Raw genomic sequence first — 15,909 nt, 5'->3', positions numbered from 1 at the left:
AATATTTTAGAATATTATTTTAAACTTTCTTCACAATGAGCTAAGTGTAGACTTGTTTTAATGTCAGACCAGTGCCATTAGCTATAAGGTTTCTGTTTGTTCTGAATTTGGTTATCAAAGCAGGAGGAGCCCTCCATCATACAGGAAGAAGCAAATTTGAGGTGGTGGCTCCATAGAGGATATATATATACTTCTGTTTCTAGCTCCTCTTTATCATTGTCTGAAGGAATGATCTTCTGAAGTCTTAAATCTCAATTTTGAGATCCTAATATAAATACCAAAAGAATTACTCTCCTTACAATGCCTGGGTTTGTTACAGACCATAATCTCATCTGTTTACCAAGAGGCAATGTAACTTCAAATGGAAAACTAGCAGCACATATAACAAGTATTAGAAAAATTGGCCAACTGTATATAGTTCTATATAATTAAGTAACATTATCATTATATTTTTCCAATATGTAATTGACTAAATCTCAATAAAGTCTTTATTTTTTAAAAAAAACTCTAAATAGAGCCTAATATTACACTGGTTTTAGTATAATGATAACATTGTATTATTTCAGATTATTACAGGCATTTTTTTTAAACCAAAAAGAACATTCTCAGTCTTACTCCTTTTTTAAAAAAACAAAACTTACTTCTTTTAATGCTAGGGTTTAATAATAGTAACATCCAAAGTGTTATTACCTAAGATTACTCACTATGCTTTTCTTCTGTTGTAATATATATCTATATCAATATACTCTTTTATTCTTTATGTAAATGAAACATACACAGATCATCAGAGTGGCTCTTCCCACTCACAAAAGAAGGAGATAATTCTCTGATATGTTATAGAGTGATTCATTTAAAAAAAGAGATGACTTATATGACTGATGGAAAAGTCAACCAACTTTCATTCCTCTTTTCATGGTTAACAGAGGATAACAATTATATTCTGTAATGCAGAACAGAAAAATTAATTGAAAAAAATTTCCTATTTGACAAAAAGAAACTTTGTGAAAAGGACTATAGCCCCATGATAAAGAGAGAATGATGTGTGGTTTTTAAGTCTGAATATTTTCTGTAGATAATGTGCCTCTTCCAACGTTTTCAATAATCAACTCTATTTCCAAGAATCTAAGATATTCTTGCCAACACTACATTGTATCAAACAAGGCATATATGCTTCAAGAGATGTAATACTATGAAAATCATCAGACTATACCTCAAAAATGCAAAACTTCAGTTCAGAGTTTAGTGGGAGAAAATAGATTCTGAATGAAAAAGCTCTTGTTTTAATCCACTGACTAGAATACAAAGCAATTCTAAGGAATTGCAGAAAATACCTTTCTAGTCCACACTTAAATGGTACCATTTACTTTGGCACCAATGTACTTTACATTCTAATTTCTCAAAAACAAATCATTTACACTTTAATCAAATGTGTTAGCACAAAAGGTAAGAAATGGCCTTCACACAGGGAAAAAAATGGCCTTCACACAGGGAAAAAAATGCATATATTGTTATAATATATGTATTATTTTGTGGAATTCATCAAAAAGAAAAAGCAACCCTTTCTGAGGGTACAAAAACTCATAAAAAGCTCAGAAAATTAGAAAATTACAGCCTATGGATTCCCACTTAAAAACTGATAAAAATACGAATTCCCAAAGAGCTGTAATGTCTTAATAAACTAGGACCATCAGTCTCTACAATAGACATGTGTGCAACATTAGCTCTCCATCTTTTTATAGCTGTCTGGATGTATCAGTAATTACTAGTCCTTTAAGGAGCCTGGGTTAACTACCTCTATTAGAAAGAAGTACTTTTCCCTCAGCATTTAAACTTAGCATAAAATTTAAATAAGATTCTACAACCAATTCCAGAACATGTGGTTATTGTCACCACATAGGTGAGTTCTTTAAAGAAGCCTGTCCAAGAGTCTCTCTCTAGTGTATATGTCTATTGCTATCCGTCCAGCTGACTGAAACAGAGAAAACAGGTCCAACTTCACAGAGTACTGTGAGGTGCCACTGTGTTTGTGTGTCCTTACTGCCTAAGGCCTTAAGCTTAAACCACCCCTACAAGGAAGGAAGACCTGTCCTGAAGATGTCGCAGAGGTAGATAAAATAAGGACACATTTGGGACAGGGTTTTTCAGACAGTTCTACATAACCCTGTTTTGTCCTGGGATTCCTTGGTCTCTTTACTTGGGTTCTGTGTCCTATTTTCCAAGTGGAGTTAGGTTTTAAGAGTTATTATCATCTAAGAAATTTAAAATTTCAAGTTTATCTCCTTTAATCATTTCTGAATCCATTGCCAAACTATGATCTCAGTTTTACATTGTTCTTCAGATCTTAAGGATCACACCAGAAAATGAAGAGTACAAATACTGAATAATTTCAACTACTGGTAGAAATCTTTTATATTTGTCTTTCTGTGACTGAGATAAGAAATAACCTGGGGCTTCCCTGGTGGCGCAGTGGTTGAGAGTCCGCCTGCCGATGCAGGGGACACGGGTTCGTGCCCCGGTCTGGGAGGATCCCACATGCCGCGGAGCGGCTTGGCCCATGAGCCATGGCCATTGAGCCTGCGTGTCCGGAGCCTGTGCTCCGCAACGGGAGAGGCCACAACAGTGAGAGGCCCACATACCGCAAAAAAAAAAAAAAAAAAAAAAAAGAAATAACCTGAAAAAGAAAATTGTATTAAAATATTTTTTTCAATCTTACAATAACCTCACAAGATGATTATGTTAAATTACTTCTTTACTATGGATCACTGGTGAAAAAGCAGTATAAGCTGTTTGATCAAGATTTTTTAAACTTTATATTTTAATAGAAAAATTTTATGATTTAAAAAAGCTTTTAAAAATCTTTGAGTTAAAGTTTACGAAAAGTAGAGATTTCAGCAAAGCCAGGTAGGATACAGGAAAAGATGTGGAAGGTTCAGAATTGGAATTCCAAATCATAGAGACAGAAGCTCTGATGCTACCACACTGTACTTTCCAACTTGCCTGGAACGTCCTCTGCCTTAATCTCTGCCAATCAAACTGATGTATCCATAAAATCAACTCAGTGAAACCTTCCCACCCAGTGCCAGTTTACCTTTATTTCTGTATCCTAAGAGCACAGGCTTTGGAGTCCAACTGCCTTGATTTGAATTCTGGCCCTGCTACTTATTCACTGTATCTGTAGCCTTGGGCTAATTTCTCTAAGTTTCAGTTTTCTCCTTTGTAAAATCAGGATAATAATAGAATCTACCTCATAAAATAGCTGGGAAGATTTAAAGCGATAATACATGTGAAGCCCTGAGTATCATGCTCAGTATTGTTAGTTAATATTATTTCTATCATTCATATACTCTCCAGTATTATTTTTATCATGTAGATATTGTCTCTTCAGCTAGAGTTCTCAAAGGTAGAAACTATATTTTATATGTCTTAATTTTCCTCACAGTGCTTAGTAGGGCATTATGCTCTTAATAGGAATTCAAAATATAACCCAGGGAATCTTAGCATGGAAGGGACCTCAGAGGTCAGTCTAGTTCAACCTTCCCCCCAAATCATGATTTTCTCTTGCAACACCCTAGAGACAATCATCTATACTCTATCTTGAACATAGTATCTACCTGTACTTGAACACAGCTGTCGACAAAGCGTTCACCCTTCTCAAGATAGTCAGTTTTATCAAGTAGTTGTCATTTTTAGAAAATCCATCCTGAGGAGGTAGAGAAGCTGGAAGCTTCTGGAAAATGATAATACTCATTTGAGAGCTATACAAATTTTCAGGCTCTGTAAATTTCAGTCCTGATACTATACCCCTAGAAAATAAGGGAAAATTCTGCCATACATACAAAGGTATTTTATTACACCACCATTTATAATAGTAAAATCAGGAATTAACTTAAATGTTCAATGTAGGAAAATGGTATAATACCTAAATGGAAAAAAAAGTTCATTAAAATAAAAAATATGAAGAGTAAGGTAGGACATAGTTATAAAATTAATATTAGGTATAAAATTATCAATAAAACAAATTTATATTTATACCATGATTAAAATCATGTATAAATATGTATATCTGTGGAAAATGACTAGATGGGATGGAACATATAAAAATGAAAACAGGGACTTCCCTGGCAGTCCAGCAGTTAAGACTCTGTGCTTCCACTGCAGGGGGCACAGATTTGATCCCTGGGTAGGGAACTAAGATCCCACATGCTGTGGTGTGGCCAAAAAAAAAAAAAAAAGAAAGAAAGAAAACAGTACGGATGGGTTGGGATGGTAGGACAGCTGGAAGATTTGCACTGCTTTTTAAATTACTTTAATATCATTATGATATTGCTTTAAAATTTTTTAAGAGAAAGTTCTTCCTTCTCTTGAGCCAAAATCAACCTCTGCACACCTCACTCAGCCAATGTAATTTTCATTTTCTGGCTCTCATTCTGACCTTTGAAATTACACAAAATAAATCAACTTGAAATATTTGAAAATGATCATCATAGTTTTAGTACCCTCACTCTCTGGCACTCTGGAAGACAAATTAGAGGGGCAATGCTGACATCAGGGAGATTCAGTTAGGAGGCTCAGCTGTCCTTCAGCAAGAAAGCAATGATGACAGCCTGAATCAGTACAATGGCAATAGGGCCAGACTGGAGAAGTATTTCAGACACAAAACAGATGGAAATGGTAACCAAAAGGCTGTGAAAAGTGAGAAGAAAATAGGAGTTGAACACATTCCTGGTCAGGCTGCTTGGTAATGTTTTAATGAAATACAAAGATAAGGAACCTGGGAGGAAGAAGAGCATGTTTGGTAAGAAGTTGAAATTCCATTTGATACTGAATTCGAGGTACTCATAGAATATATATGTCTATATATTGATGGAGAGATCAGTTTGGAATAAGGGAGACAAAACCAAACCAGAGAAATAGAAGAAGGCAAAGATAAAAACAAAACATGAGCAAAATAGAAAAACAAAGCAACAGAAGAGATCAGCATAACTAAAAGATGACTTTGAAAAGAGTAATAAAAAATACTATTTGGGGCCAATCTAACCAAGAAAAACAAATGGGGACAAATAAATACCAGATATAAAAACAAGGAAATAACTACAGAAGCAGAAGCAATTTTTAAAATTATGAGACCTCCATGAATAACGTCATACCAAAATATATAAATACTTGAAGATAGGGGAGAGAAAGGTCAGTTATTTATATTTTTTGGTATGATGTTATTCATGGAGGTATCTTATAATTTTAAAAATCACTTCTGGGGCCTCCCTGGTGGCGCAGTGGTTGAGAGTCCGCCTGCCGATGCAGGGGATACGGGTTCGTGCCCCGGTCTGGGAGGATCCCATATGCCGCGGAGCGGCTGGGCCCGTGAGCCATGGCTGCTGAGCCTGCGCATCCGGAGCCTGTGCTCCGCAACGGGAGAGGCCACAACAGTGAGAGGCCCGCGTACCACAAAAAAAAAAAAAAAAAAAAAAAAAAAAAAAAATCACTTCTGTTTCTGCAGCTATTTCTCCTTGTTAGAGAAAAACATAGAGTACATCTCTGTAAATTTTAGAGTGGATAAAATTTTTAAAATAAAAACTGCCAAAGGTAGCCAAAAAGATTGATAAGTTGAACTATATTAAAATTAATATTCTGTTCATCACAATACACCGTTGAGAGTAAAAAGGCAAGTTAGAAAGTTGAAGAGATATTCACAATACATGTATCTGACAAAGGACTTATATGTGGAATATATATTCAGAACTCCTACAAATCCATAAGAATGAAAGACAAACCCAACAGAACCCAATAGAAAAATGACAAATGACTTGAAAAGACATTTCACAAAAGAGGACATCCAACATGGCCAATAAACATGTGAAAAGGTGTTCATCTTCATTAGTCATCAGGAAACTACAAATTAAAACCACAATGACCTACCACTACACACCCACCAGAATGGCTAAAATTAAAAAGATGGAAAATGCCAACAGTTGGTGAGGATGTGGGGCAACCAAAACTTGCTGATGGAAGTGTAAATTGGCACAAGCCCTTTGGAAATTGTTTTGTAGTATCTGTTAAAGCTAAATGTACTCATATCCTGTGACCCAGCAATTCTACTCCTAGTAAATCTATTCCCTCCAGAAATGTGTATGTATTTCACTAAAAAACATGTTCGGAATGTTCAAAGCAGTGAAAAATGTTTCATACTCCATGATTCCACATCTATAAAATAAAAAACAAGAGAAACTAATCTATGCTAATAGAAGCCTGGATAGAGATACTCCTGTTGAGCAGAACAGTGACTGCAAAGTAAGACTGAGTTTTCTCAAGGTGCTGGTAGTATTTTGTTTCTTGATCTTGGTGCTGATTTCACATGTGTATTCAGTAGGGCTGGAATGGGGTGAGGCAAACAAGATACCTAGGAAGTAATATTTAAGGTGGTACTCACTCTTACCTTGTTTGCCTCACTCTCATCCCAGCCCTGGTGTTCAGTTTGTGAATATTTATTGAGCTGTATCACTATGATATATGTATTTTTCTGTATGTATATTACACTTGGATTTTAAAATGTAAAAGGGGTCTGGTCTACCTTACCCCACAAATAAAAATAAACTCCAAGTGGAATATAAATGTAAAAAGAAAAACCTTAAAATTTTTGTAACAAAATAGAGGAGAATTTTAAAAATGAACTCAGATGAGGAAGAATTTCTTAATATCCAAAAGCACATATTAGAGGAAAAGAGTTGACTACATTAAAATTAAGAACTTCTCCTTAGCAAAAAACATCTTAAGGAAAGTGAAGAGACAAGCCACAAACCTGAAAAAAAAATGCAACATAAATAATGAAAAATAATTATTCTTCAGAACATATTTTTAAATAAATGAGGAAAAGATAAATAATCCAATAGAAAAATGCATGAAAGACTTGAACAGTTACTTTATACATAAGAAAACTAGAACAGCCAATATACATGAAAAGATGCTTAAACTCATTAATAATCAGGGAAATGCAAATCAAAATCAAATCATGAAGCATTACCATTTACGTCCAGGAGTTAGGCAGAAAACATAAACTTGGGTAAAATTAAGTATTGATAAGGGGACTTCCCTGGTGGCACATTGGTTAAGAATCTGCCTGACAATGCAGGGGACACGGGTTCGGGCCCCGGTCCGTGAAGATCCCACATGCCGCAGAGCAACTAATCGCATGCGCCACAACTACTAAGCCTGCGCTCTAGAGCTCGCAAGCCACAACTACTGAATCCGCATGTCTATAGCCTGTGCTCCACAACAAGAGAAGCCACCGCAGTGAGAAGCCCGCGCACCAGCAAAGAGTAGCCCCGCTCGCTGCAACTAGAGAAAGCCCGCGTGCAGCAATGAAGACCCAATGCAGCCATAAATAAATAAAATTTAAAGTATTACTTTAAAAAAAAAGTATTGACAGTAATGTAGAGCACGCCCTCCACTTTTGGTGGAGCATAAATTGGTACAACCATTTTGGAGAACAGTTTTTCATTACCTAATAAAGTTGAAAATGTGCAAGCCCTAGGACTCTGGTATATTCCCTGGAGACACTATTGCACATGTGTACAAGGAGGTGTATACATGAATGTTTATAACAATTGCAGAGGAAGAAAGAATGTCTGTCAAGAGTAGAATAATCTACAGCAGTGAAAATGAATGCACTCTGACTTAGGTTTATCCATAACACTTTTCTACCCCAGTAATCGAGAACTTACTTATACTTGCAGTGAGTATGAATAAACACATATAATATTTTTAAATATGTTTAATATGCTTTTATAAGTTATAGAAAATCCCAAATTTCCTAAATTCATGGGTACCTTTTATAAAAAGAAGTATATTAGAAAGTCTTTTTTTCTCCTAGCCATGGACCACTTCATCTAACAGAGTATATTTCCTTCTTGAAGATAGTGCTTTTTTAGAAGAAAGACTCGAGGTTAGGGGCTAGTTTTGTTTCAGTGTTTACACCCGGCACACTCCATTGGATCCTGTTACTATGATATGACCTGTGTATGAACTGAAAAATGTCAACTGGGTTTAACTGAAGCAGTGGAGGGTCGCTACAGCTTTGCCTTACGTGATTGTTGCATTCCTCTTCCTCTTCATCACAGTCTAGACCCTGATGGGCGATCTCTGTAGTGCTGCTCTCCTGAAAGAGATTGTTCTCCAAATCAGACACTCTGGTGGCCTCGGTTGTGACTTTTACTTCCATGCTATGAAAGCCCGTGGAGACCAATCCCACTTGCAGGTTTACAGGCTCCCCGTCGAACAGCAGGGAGTGTGAATTTACCCCTTCTTTAAAACCAGGGGGATGGTAATCATGTGGGGTCACTGCAAAATGAAAAGGGCAGAAAACCAAGAAAACTGTTGAGTTTCAGGAGAACAAGTCAGCATAATCTTTCATGTGTAACAACAGACATCTCTTTCAAATGCTTGCCAAAATCCTTCTATTTATCCAAAATACTTACTTCAGCACTGAAGAAGGAATTTGACTAGAGGTCCCCACCTACCTGCATTATAGTAGTGGAGTTTCATAGTAAGTAAAACATCATTAGGAAGGGGTCCAAGGTTCTGCATCAGTATATACAATTTACGCATCAGTAGAACACTGGCTTTCTTAATATCTTCACTGTTTGTCCCACTTTTGAAGGTTGTGCTCCTGCTATAACCACATAGAAAAACAGCATACTTTTCAATCACATATAATACTGAAAATCTATTTTAAAAAGAACAAAACTTTTTACTATATGATCAGATAAATATAAACTAAACTCAGGTCACTCTTGAGACTATTTTAGAATGTAAATTAGAGGAGTTATTGTACTTTTTTGCAATGTATATACAAAGGATTTCTTAAGTAGCAAGTTCCCTTAAGACATTTTCAATGTGACCTGATTTTTAAAAAATCTGATTTACAAATAACCGCATACTATAATAGTGAGAACAATGGACTTGACATTTAATATTGGCTCTGCTGCTAACTGGCTGAATGACCCCAGTCAAGTCACTTAGACACTCTATGTCAGTTAGCTCCTATGTGAGATAAGCTTACACACATTTCTATACCTCTCCAAGTTAAATCAACCATCAGCTCTGGGCCTTTGTACCATCTGGTTATCTCTCAGAGGCATCCCCTTCTCACTCTTACATGGATTATGACAATGACTGATTATTCTTCCTGCTTTTCTTCTTGCCCACACTATAAAACATTCTCCACACTACTACCAAAATAATATCCTAATAGGAAAATCCACTCATGTCATTCTCTTGCTTAAGTTTCTTCTATTATATCCATCACCTTTCAATCAAATTTGAGAACAGTGTGTGTACAATGCCTTTCACAACCAACCACACACTCACCTCCACCTTCATCTGCAACTACTACCCAGTTCCTTCTTACTCCTGTGCATTTGTATGTGCTGTTCACTTTGCTTGTACTGTGCTTTTCCCGCTTCTTTTCCTGACTCTACTGAATTTATCCTTTAATACCTATCTCATGTGTCATCTCTTCAGGGAAGTCTTCCCTGGTAATCCCTATACCTCACTCCTGTTTGTAACTGTATGTCCCCTCTAGACTATGAGTGGCTATATTTTTCATCTCCACTGTACTAAGTTTAGTGCCCAACTATATTAAGTACTCAATAAACATTTGTTGTATTAATGAATGAATGGACAAGTTGGACTAAATTACCTTCCAACTCTAAACATTTTTTATTTCTCTCCAAAATTTTTCCCCAATTAGTCTCACATTTGAGTAGTTTCCAAGGACTATGACTGCAATATATTTTTACATTGCCTTTCTTAATACTGAAAAATAATCCTTAGTAATTGAACTACTATAGATAGTGTGAATTCATAAAACAAACATTAAGGAATCACATTTGCTCCTTTTTCAGTTTTGAAAAATTTAAAGTTTTGTCTACCAGGATTTAACCAATTTGAAATGGGTAATGAGAGGGAGGGGCTATAGCCATGTAGCACATGGGATCCTTCAGTATACACCATATTCATAAAATCATACTCATGTAAAATCATTTTCAAGACTCCCTTGTACTCTTTTAAAAGGAAAATTTTCTTTACTATAGAAGAGATGATAAGGTAATTTTGTATGAACAATCACTTGAACAAATGCCCACCTTTGGTCACGTATGCATTACCTTCTCTTCCCCTTAGTAGCAGAAAGATTTGGCCATTTCTTCTTTTTTCTTTTTTAAAATATTTATTTATTTATTTGGCTGTGCCAGGCCTTAGTTGCGGCACGCGGGATCTTCTTTGCGGCGTGAGAGAACTTTTAGTTGCGGCATGTGGGATCTAGTTCCCTGACCAGGATTGAACCCGGTCCCCCTGCATTGGGAGCATGGAATCTTAACCACTGGACCACCAGGGAAGTCCCAGATCTGGCCATTTCTGTTTTACTGTTCACCTCTAGAGTTATGTGCCTTCGTAACAAAAGAAATTAATCTGCTTGTCAGTTGTACTTATGCTTGAATTTTAGAGAGTAAGAGGCAGCTGTTTTATATGAGAGAATATGTGTGAAAACTGCTGAACAATCTGTAAAGTGTTATACAGATGTTAGCTAATGATGGTTAGTACCTTAATTCTTGTTCCTAGAACTTACTTCCCCTTCACATCCTAATGCTGTCTGTAAATTTTACAAATGAGAGGATAATTAAGGGTGTGAATCTTGGAGAGAAATCATTAAACTTGTAATAATAAATGATGAGACAGAGCTAATAGTATGGAAAATTGAGAATTAGGTCACATTTCTCTTCAGTGTTATTCCTTTCAGAGAAACTCATCCCCCTGAGGTGCAGCTTTCTACCACCCAAGGCTTTTCTCCATCATCCACCCTCCCCACTTCTGTTCCATCTCATCAGCAATACTTAGCTCTATCTGAAGCCAAAAGCTACTGGGAGGGGAATAAATGTTGCTCCTCAACAAAACACCTCCATCTTCACTAAGGACCTTCTGAAGTAAATGTCCTTGTCCTTGCTATTTAACCCATTAGTATATCTAAAACTTGGAATTTCAGACTTGATAGGAAAATGCAGTGCTTTCCAGTCTTTTCCATACAGGGACACATAGATAATTATATTTGTATGACATATTAGGGTAAACAGATGAGAATATTTGTGTCTATAGGTAAATACCTCAGGGGTTTCATCTACCCCAGTCCTGATCGGGCTATATTGAGGGTAAAAAGCATTAATATCTTGGCATAGCAATTGAGAAATTTTGAATTAGTGGCTAGATAGAGCCTCATGGAGTTATTCAATCAACACCACATAGACAGCCTCATTAATATAATTTCTACTGCTATGCCAACCACCAACCACCATTGCCTCCAAAGACCACCACCATCCCCACCACTAGGTACAATTTACTGTGTGTTTATTATGTGCCAGGCATGGGTAAAGCTTTGTATATGCGTTATAATTTAATAATCACAGTAACCATATGAAGTAGATATTATTAATTCCACTCTGCAGATGAGAATACTAATATTTAGGGAGGTTGATTATTCTGTCCAAAGTTAAATGACCAGTAATAGTCAGAGCTGGGGTTCCAAGCTAGATCTTTCTGCCTTAGGAATTAGAACTCTTAACCACTAAACTGCCTTTAGACCCTACTAATATCACCTACAGGAGAAGAAGGAAAGAAGCAAAGGAAGCCTCTTCTCCTACTGGCTTCATCTATGGATTTCAGAAATTTAAACAATTTTTACAGTTCCTTTTCATAATAGTGGTTTTTGTGGGATTGTTGGGGAAGTTACAAAGGAAGTATAAGACCTATCTCTGGCCTCAAGAAGCTTATGTTTACCTCAATCCTACATATTTCTCATGTTCATTAAACAATTAGATTCTACCTGTCAAACTCCATAGTGGCTCCTTCTTTTGTGTATTTGAATTTGAACTGGTATATCTCAGTCACTTTCTAGAAATATGAAAGGGAATAGAGAAAGAAATTATTTTCAAAAAATCCAGAATCTTATCTGATAATAGGTAAGGAACACTTTCATTGTATACCTACTATACCTCCTACATACTTGTTTGTTTTATAGCATTACATTATTCAGGAGTAATATTTCCAGATATAAAGATAACACTTTTTCTCCTCCATGCTGAAAATGAGTTCGATGGCATAATCTCTTGTTACCATCTTAAAGCTGGAGAAGCTAAAGCACAGAGTCAAGTGTCTGACCCAGCTTAGGTAAGTAACAGTGGAACTAGTTAAGAAACCATTCATTCATGAAAAGGATATTTATTGAATGTCTACTTTGTGTCAGGCAGTGGAGTCACTATGGTGAACATGACAGAAAAGGTCCCTGTTTTTCTGGAAAACACAGACTGATGGGAGAAATGGTCAATAAATAAGTAAACAAAATAATTTCAGGTAGTAATAAGAGCTGTGAACAATATGAAGCAGATGCTGTGACAGAGTACAGAAGGGAGAGGTGGTGATTTGGTTTGGAGGGGCCAAGGAAGGCCTCACTAAAGAGATGATGTTTGAGCTGAGCCTCATTGATGAGAGAGGTCAGCCATGTGCAGAGCTGGGGAGAGCGGGGCACCCCAGCAGAAGAAACGGCTCTACAGTAGGAAAGGAAGCCTCTTCTAGGATCACAGGAGGCCAAATGGCTGGCGATGAGTGAGCAAGGGGGAGAGTGTAGGAGATGAGGTTGTAGAGAAAGTTGTGGGGCCTTTTTTTTTTTTTTTTTCGCGGTACGCGGGCCTTTCACTGTTGTGGCCTCTCCCGTTGTGGAGCACAGGCTCCGGAAGCGCAGGCTCAGCTGCCATGGCTCACGGGCCTAGCCGCTCCGCGGCATGTGGGATCTTCCCGGACCGGGGCACGAACCCGTGTCCCCTGAATCGGCAGGCAGACTCTCAACCACTGCGCCACCAGGGAAGCCCATGTGGGGCCTTTTTAACTAAGGGGTTTGAACTTTATTCCAAGTAAACCAGAAGTCCATTGAAGGGTTTTAAGCATGGGAGTGATCAGCATTTTTTAAGATCACCTTGGCTATTTTAAGAGTACAGAGAGGGCTTCCCTGGTGGCGCAGTGGTTGAGAGTCCGCCTGCCGATGCAGGGGACACGGGTTCATGCCCCGGTCCGGGAAGATCCCACATGCCGCGGAGCAGCTAGGCCCATTAGCCATGGCCGCTGAGCCTGCGCGTCCGAAGCCTGTGCTCCACAACGGGAGAGGCCACAACAGTAAAAGGCCCGCATACCGCAAAAAAAAAAAAGAGTGCAGAGAAGTGGGAGCCATGAGAACAATTAAGAGACTCCTGAAAAAAAAAAGAGAGAACGCAAGAGGGAAGAGATATGGGGCTATATGTATATGTATAGCTGGTTCACTTTGTTATAAAGCAGAAACTAACACACCATTGTAAAGCTATACTCCAATAAAGATGTTAAAAAAGAGAGAGAGAGAGAGAGAGAGAGAATTCTGTAGTAATTCAGGGAAGACTAGAATGGCAATAGGAAAGCTAGAAAAAATCAGAAAGGAACCAGGGTCTATGGTATCAGGTGTTTTTTTATTTCTGTTCTTTTGATCCTGCACTAAAAACTAGACACCACTGCTGTTTGCTAGCTATAAATATGGACAAATATAAACCGATATAAATAAGCTAGAAATAAAGGACAGATTTCCTCATGAGAGATATACTCCATTTAAAATAAGGTGATTGCCTAATAGTTGAAGCTAACAGTTGACCCAGATACATGTACAGTTGACTGTTGAACAACATGGGTTTGAACCATGCAGGCCCACTTACACACAGATTTTTTTTCCAATAGTAAATACTACAGTTGTACATGATTCATGGTTGTTGAATCTGAGAATAAGGAACCAAGGATACAGAGGAACCGTGTATATGGAGGACCTACCATAAATTATACATGGATTTTCCACTGCTTGGGGGTCACCACCCCTAACCCTTGTGTTGTTCAAGGGTCAACAGTAGTCTGTACACAGAGCTGGAGAAGGTGCTAAAGATAGGCAAGGGTATGAGTTTAAGTCTGAACACAAAAAATACCCTTCATTCATCTATTTCAGTGTTTGTTCCTTGACAATGTGGGAATGGAATGTTAGATTGATCAGAAAAAATCACAATGTTCTTGTTACTTTTGTCTATTCTAAGATTTGGTATCCCATGAATTATAGGTGAGCAGGTCCTAGGGAAACTGGCTCCTGGTGCTTATACTCTAAAAAGACTGACTTGTAATGGAGTTCTTTTTAAGAGAAAAAAATTTTTTCTAGCAAGACAGTCTACTTGAGAAATCAAACCAAGTCCAGAAGGCTGCTTTATGAGTACAATACGAGAGATATGTGAGAATAGAGGTGCCTACAGCAACAGGTTCACTCCAGACAGGCTAGATACACAATATCCTCTCTTCCGTGGATGCGTTGATGCATTGATGTGGTATAGGTGCCCTGTCAAGTAAACAATGCCTGTTCTTCCTGACCGCCCATGTTTCTCAACCAGCTCTAGCTTTTTGATGCTCTGAGCTATCTTTTATTTTTTTTTAATGTATCAAGAGTAGATCCTTTAGTGGCTGATAATTTAATTAACACTTTATTATTTGGTCCCTAGTGCAACTACTAATAAAAGAGTTATGTTTGTAATTGTTTTATAGAAGATGATAATCCTTAATAACTTCCATCCGAGTCTGATTGATCAAGGAAGATATATTTACAGCAGGCACTAGTCTCTTCTTAACACCTCATAAAACATTCTCCTGCTTTTCAGATTAATGTGTTGCCTAGTAAGTATGAGTCTTTAAACTGCTCACCAATGGTTTCTATTAATCATACTGAATGTATCCACATGGACCAAAGCAACAGCAACATACACAGCTTTTCATTCTCCCTCCATACTCCAATCCATTGGCAAGACTTTTCAGGTCTATCTCCAAAGCACATCCCAAGTCCGTCTGGTCCTCTTCACCTTCATTCTCTTCACCCTATCCAAGCCAACACCATCTCTTTCCATCTGATCTGCTTGCTTCTGAACTACTCCTCCTCCACCAAATTCATTCTCTGTTCTACAGCCAAAAAAAGTTTTGAAAATGCAAATCAGACCATGTCACTCCTTTGTTAATGGTTTCCCTTTGCCCTTAGAATAAAATCCAGAATTTACCTTGGCCCATGGGCCTTACTCATCTGTCCCCTGCCTACCTCTCTGACCTTATCTCCTGCCTCTTTCCCTCCCACTCACTCAGCTCCAGGCTCAGGGCATCCTCTTTGTCCATGAACACACAAGATGCCTTCCTGCCTTTGGGCCTTTACACAACTGTACTCTGGAAAATGTTGTCTCCAATTGATGATAATAATCATGATAGGGCCTCCCTGGTGGCGCAGTGGTTGAGAGTCCGCCTGCCGATGCAGGGGATACGGGTTCGTGTCCCGGTCTGGGAGGATCCCATATGCCGCGGAGCGGCTGGGCCCGTGAGCCATGGCCGCTGAGCCTGCGCGTCCGGAGCCTGTGCTCCGCAACGGGAGAGGCCACAACAGTGAGAGGCCCGCGTACCGCAAAAAAAAAAAAAAAAAAAAAAAAAAAAAAATAATCATGATATTTGGGCACTTCCCTAAATGCTCTACATCTATTCATTCTTACATAGCCACACTCAGAGTAGGTATTACATCATTATAGATGAAGCTAGTAAGTAGTAGAGATGGGATTTGACTCCAGCGCCTGCAATGTTAACTACTGTGTTGTTCTGCCAGTCACATGCTATTACCTCTCACAGGCCTGCATGGGGTGACTCTTCTAGCCATTCACTTTCAGCTCAAACAGTGGCCCCTCAGGGAGGCCTTCCAGGGACTGCCCTCCAATCTTTCTTCCTCCATTCCCACCTTAGCACTCTCCAGCATACCAACTTTTATTTTCTTCATAGCATTATGATCTA

At 38.1% G+C, this 15,909-nt stretch overlaps 1 protein-coding gene across 1 annotated transcript in view; it reads right to left on the bottom strand.

Annotated features, from left to right (window-relative positions):
* The window catches only part of HORMAD2 (HORMA domain containing 2), a gene marked incomplete at its 3' end in the record, with an annotated part of 75,601 nt that overhangs the window by 46,564 nt on the left and 13,128 nt on the right, over positions 1 to 15,909 (bottom strand). Inside the window, exons 7-9 of the mRNA XM_079717543.1 lie at positions 11,870 to 11,937; positions 8,514 to 8,665; positions 8,081 to 8,334 (exon numbers count right to left, since the gene is read on the bottom strand). Coding sequence (XP_079573669.1) covers positions 8,081 to 8,334; positions 8,514 to 8,665; positions 11,870 to 11,937 — 474 coding nt within the window. The remainder of the gene's footprint in view (positions 1 to 8,080; positions 8,335 to 8,513; positions 8,666 to 11,869; positions 11,938 to 15,909) is intronic.

This window comes from Hyperoodon ampullatus (assembly GCF_949752795.1).
Source record: "Hyperoodon ampullatus genome assembly, chromosome: 13".
Classification (NCBI taxonomy): Eukaryota; Metazoa; Chordata; class Mammalia; order Artiodactyla; family Ziphiidae; genus Hyperoodon; species Hyperoodon ampullatus.
The sequence above is the reverse complement of the archived record's forward strand: the minus strand, read 5'-3'. Positions and strand labels throughout refer to the sequence as shown.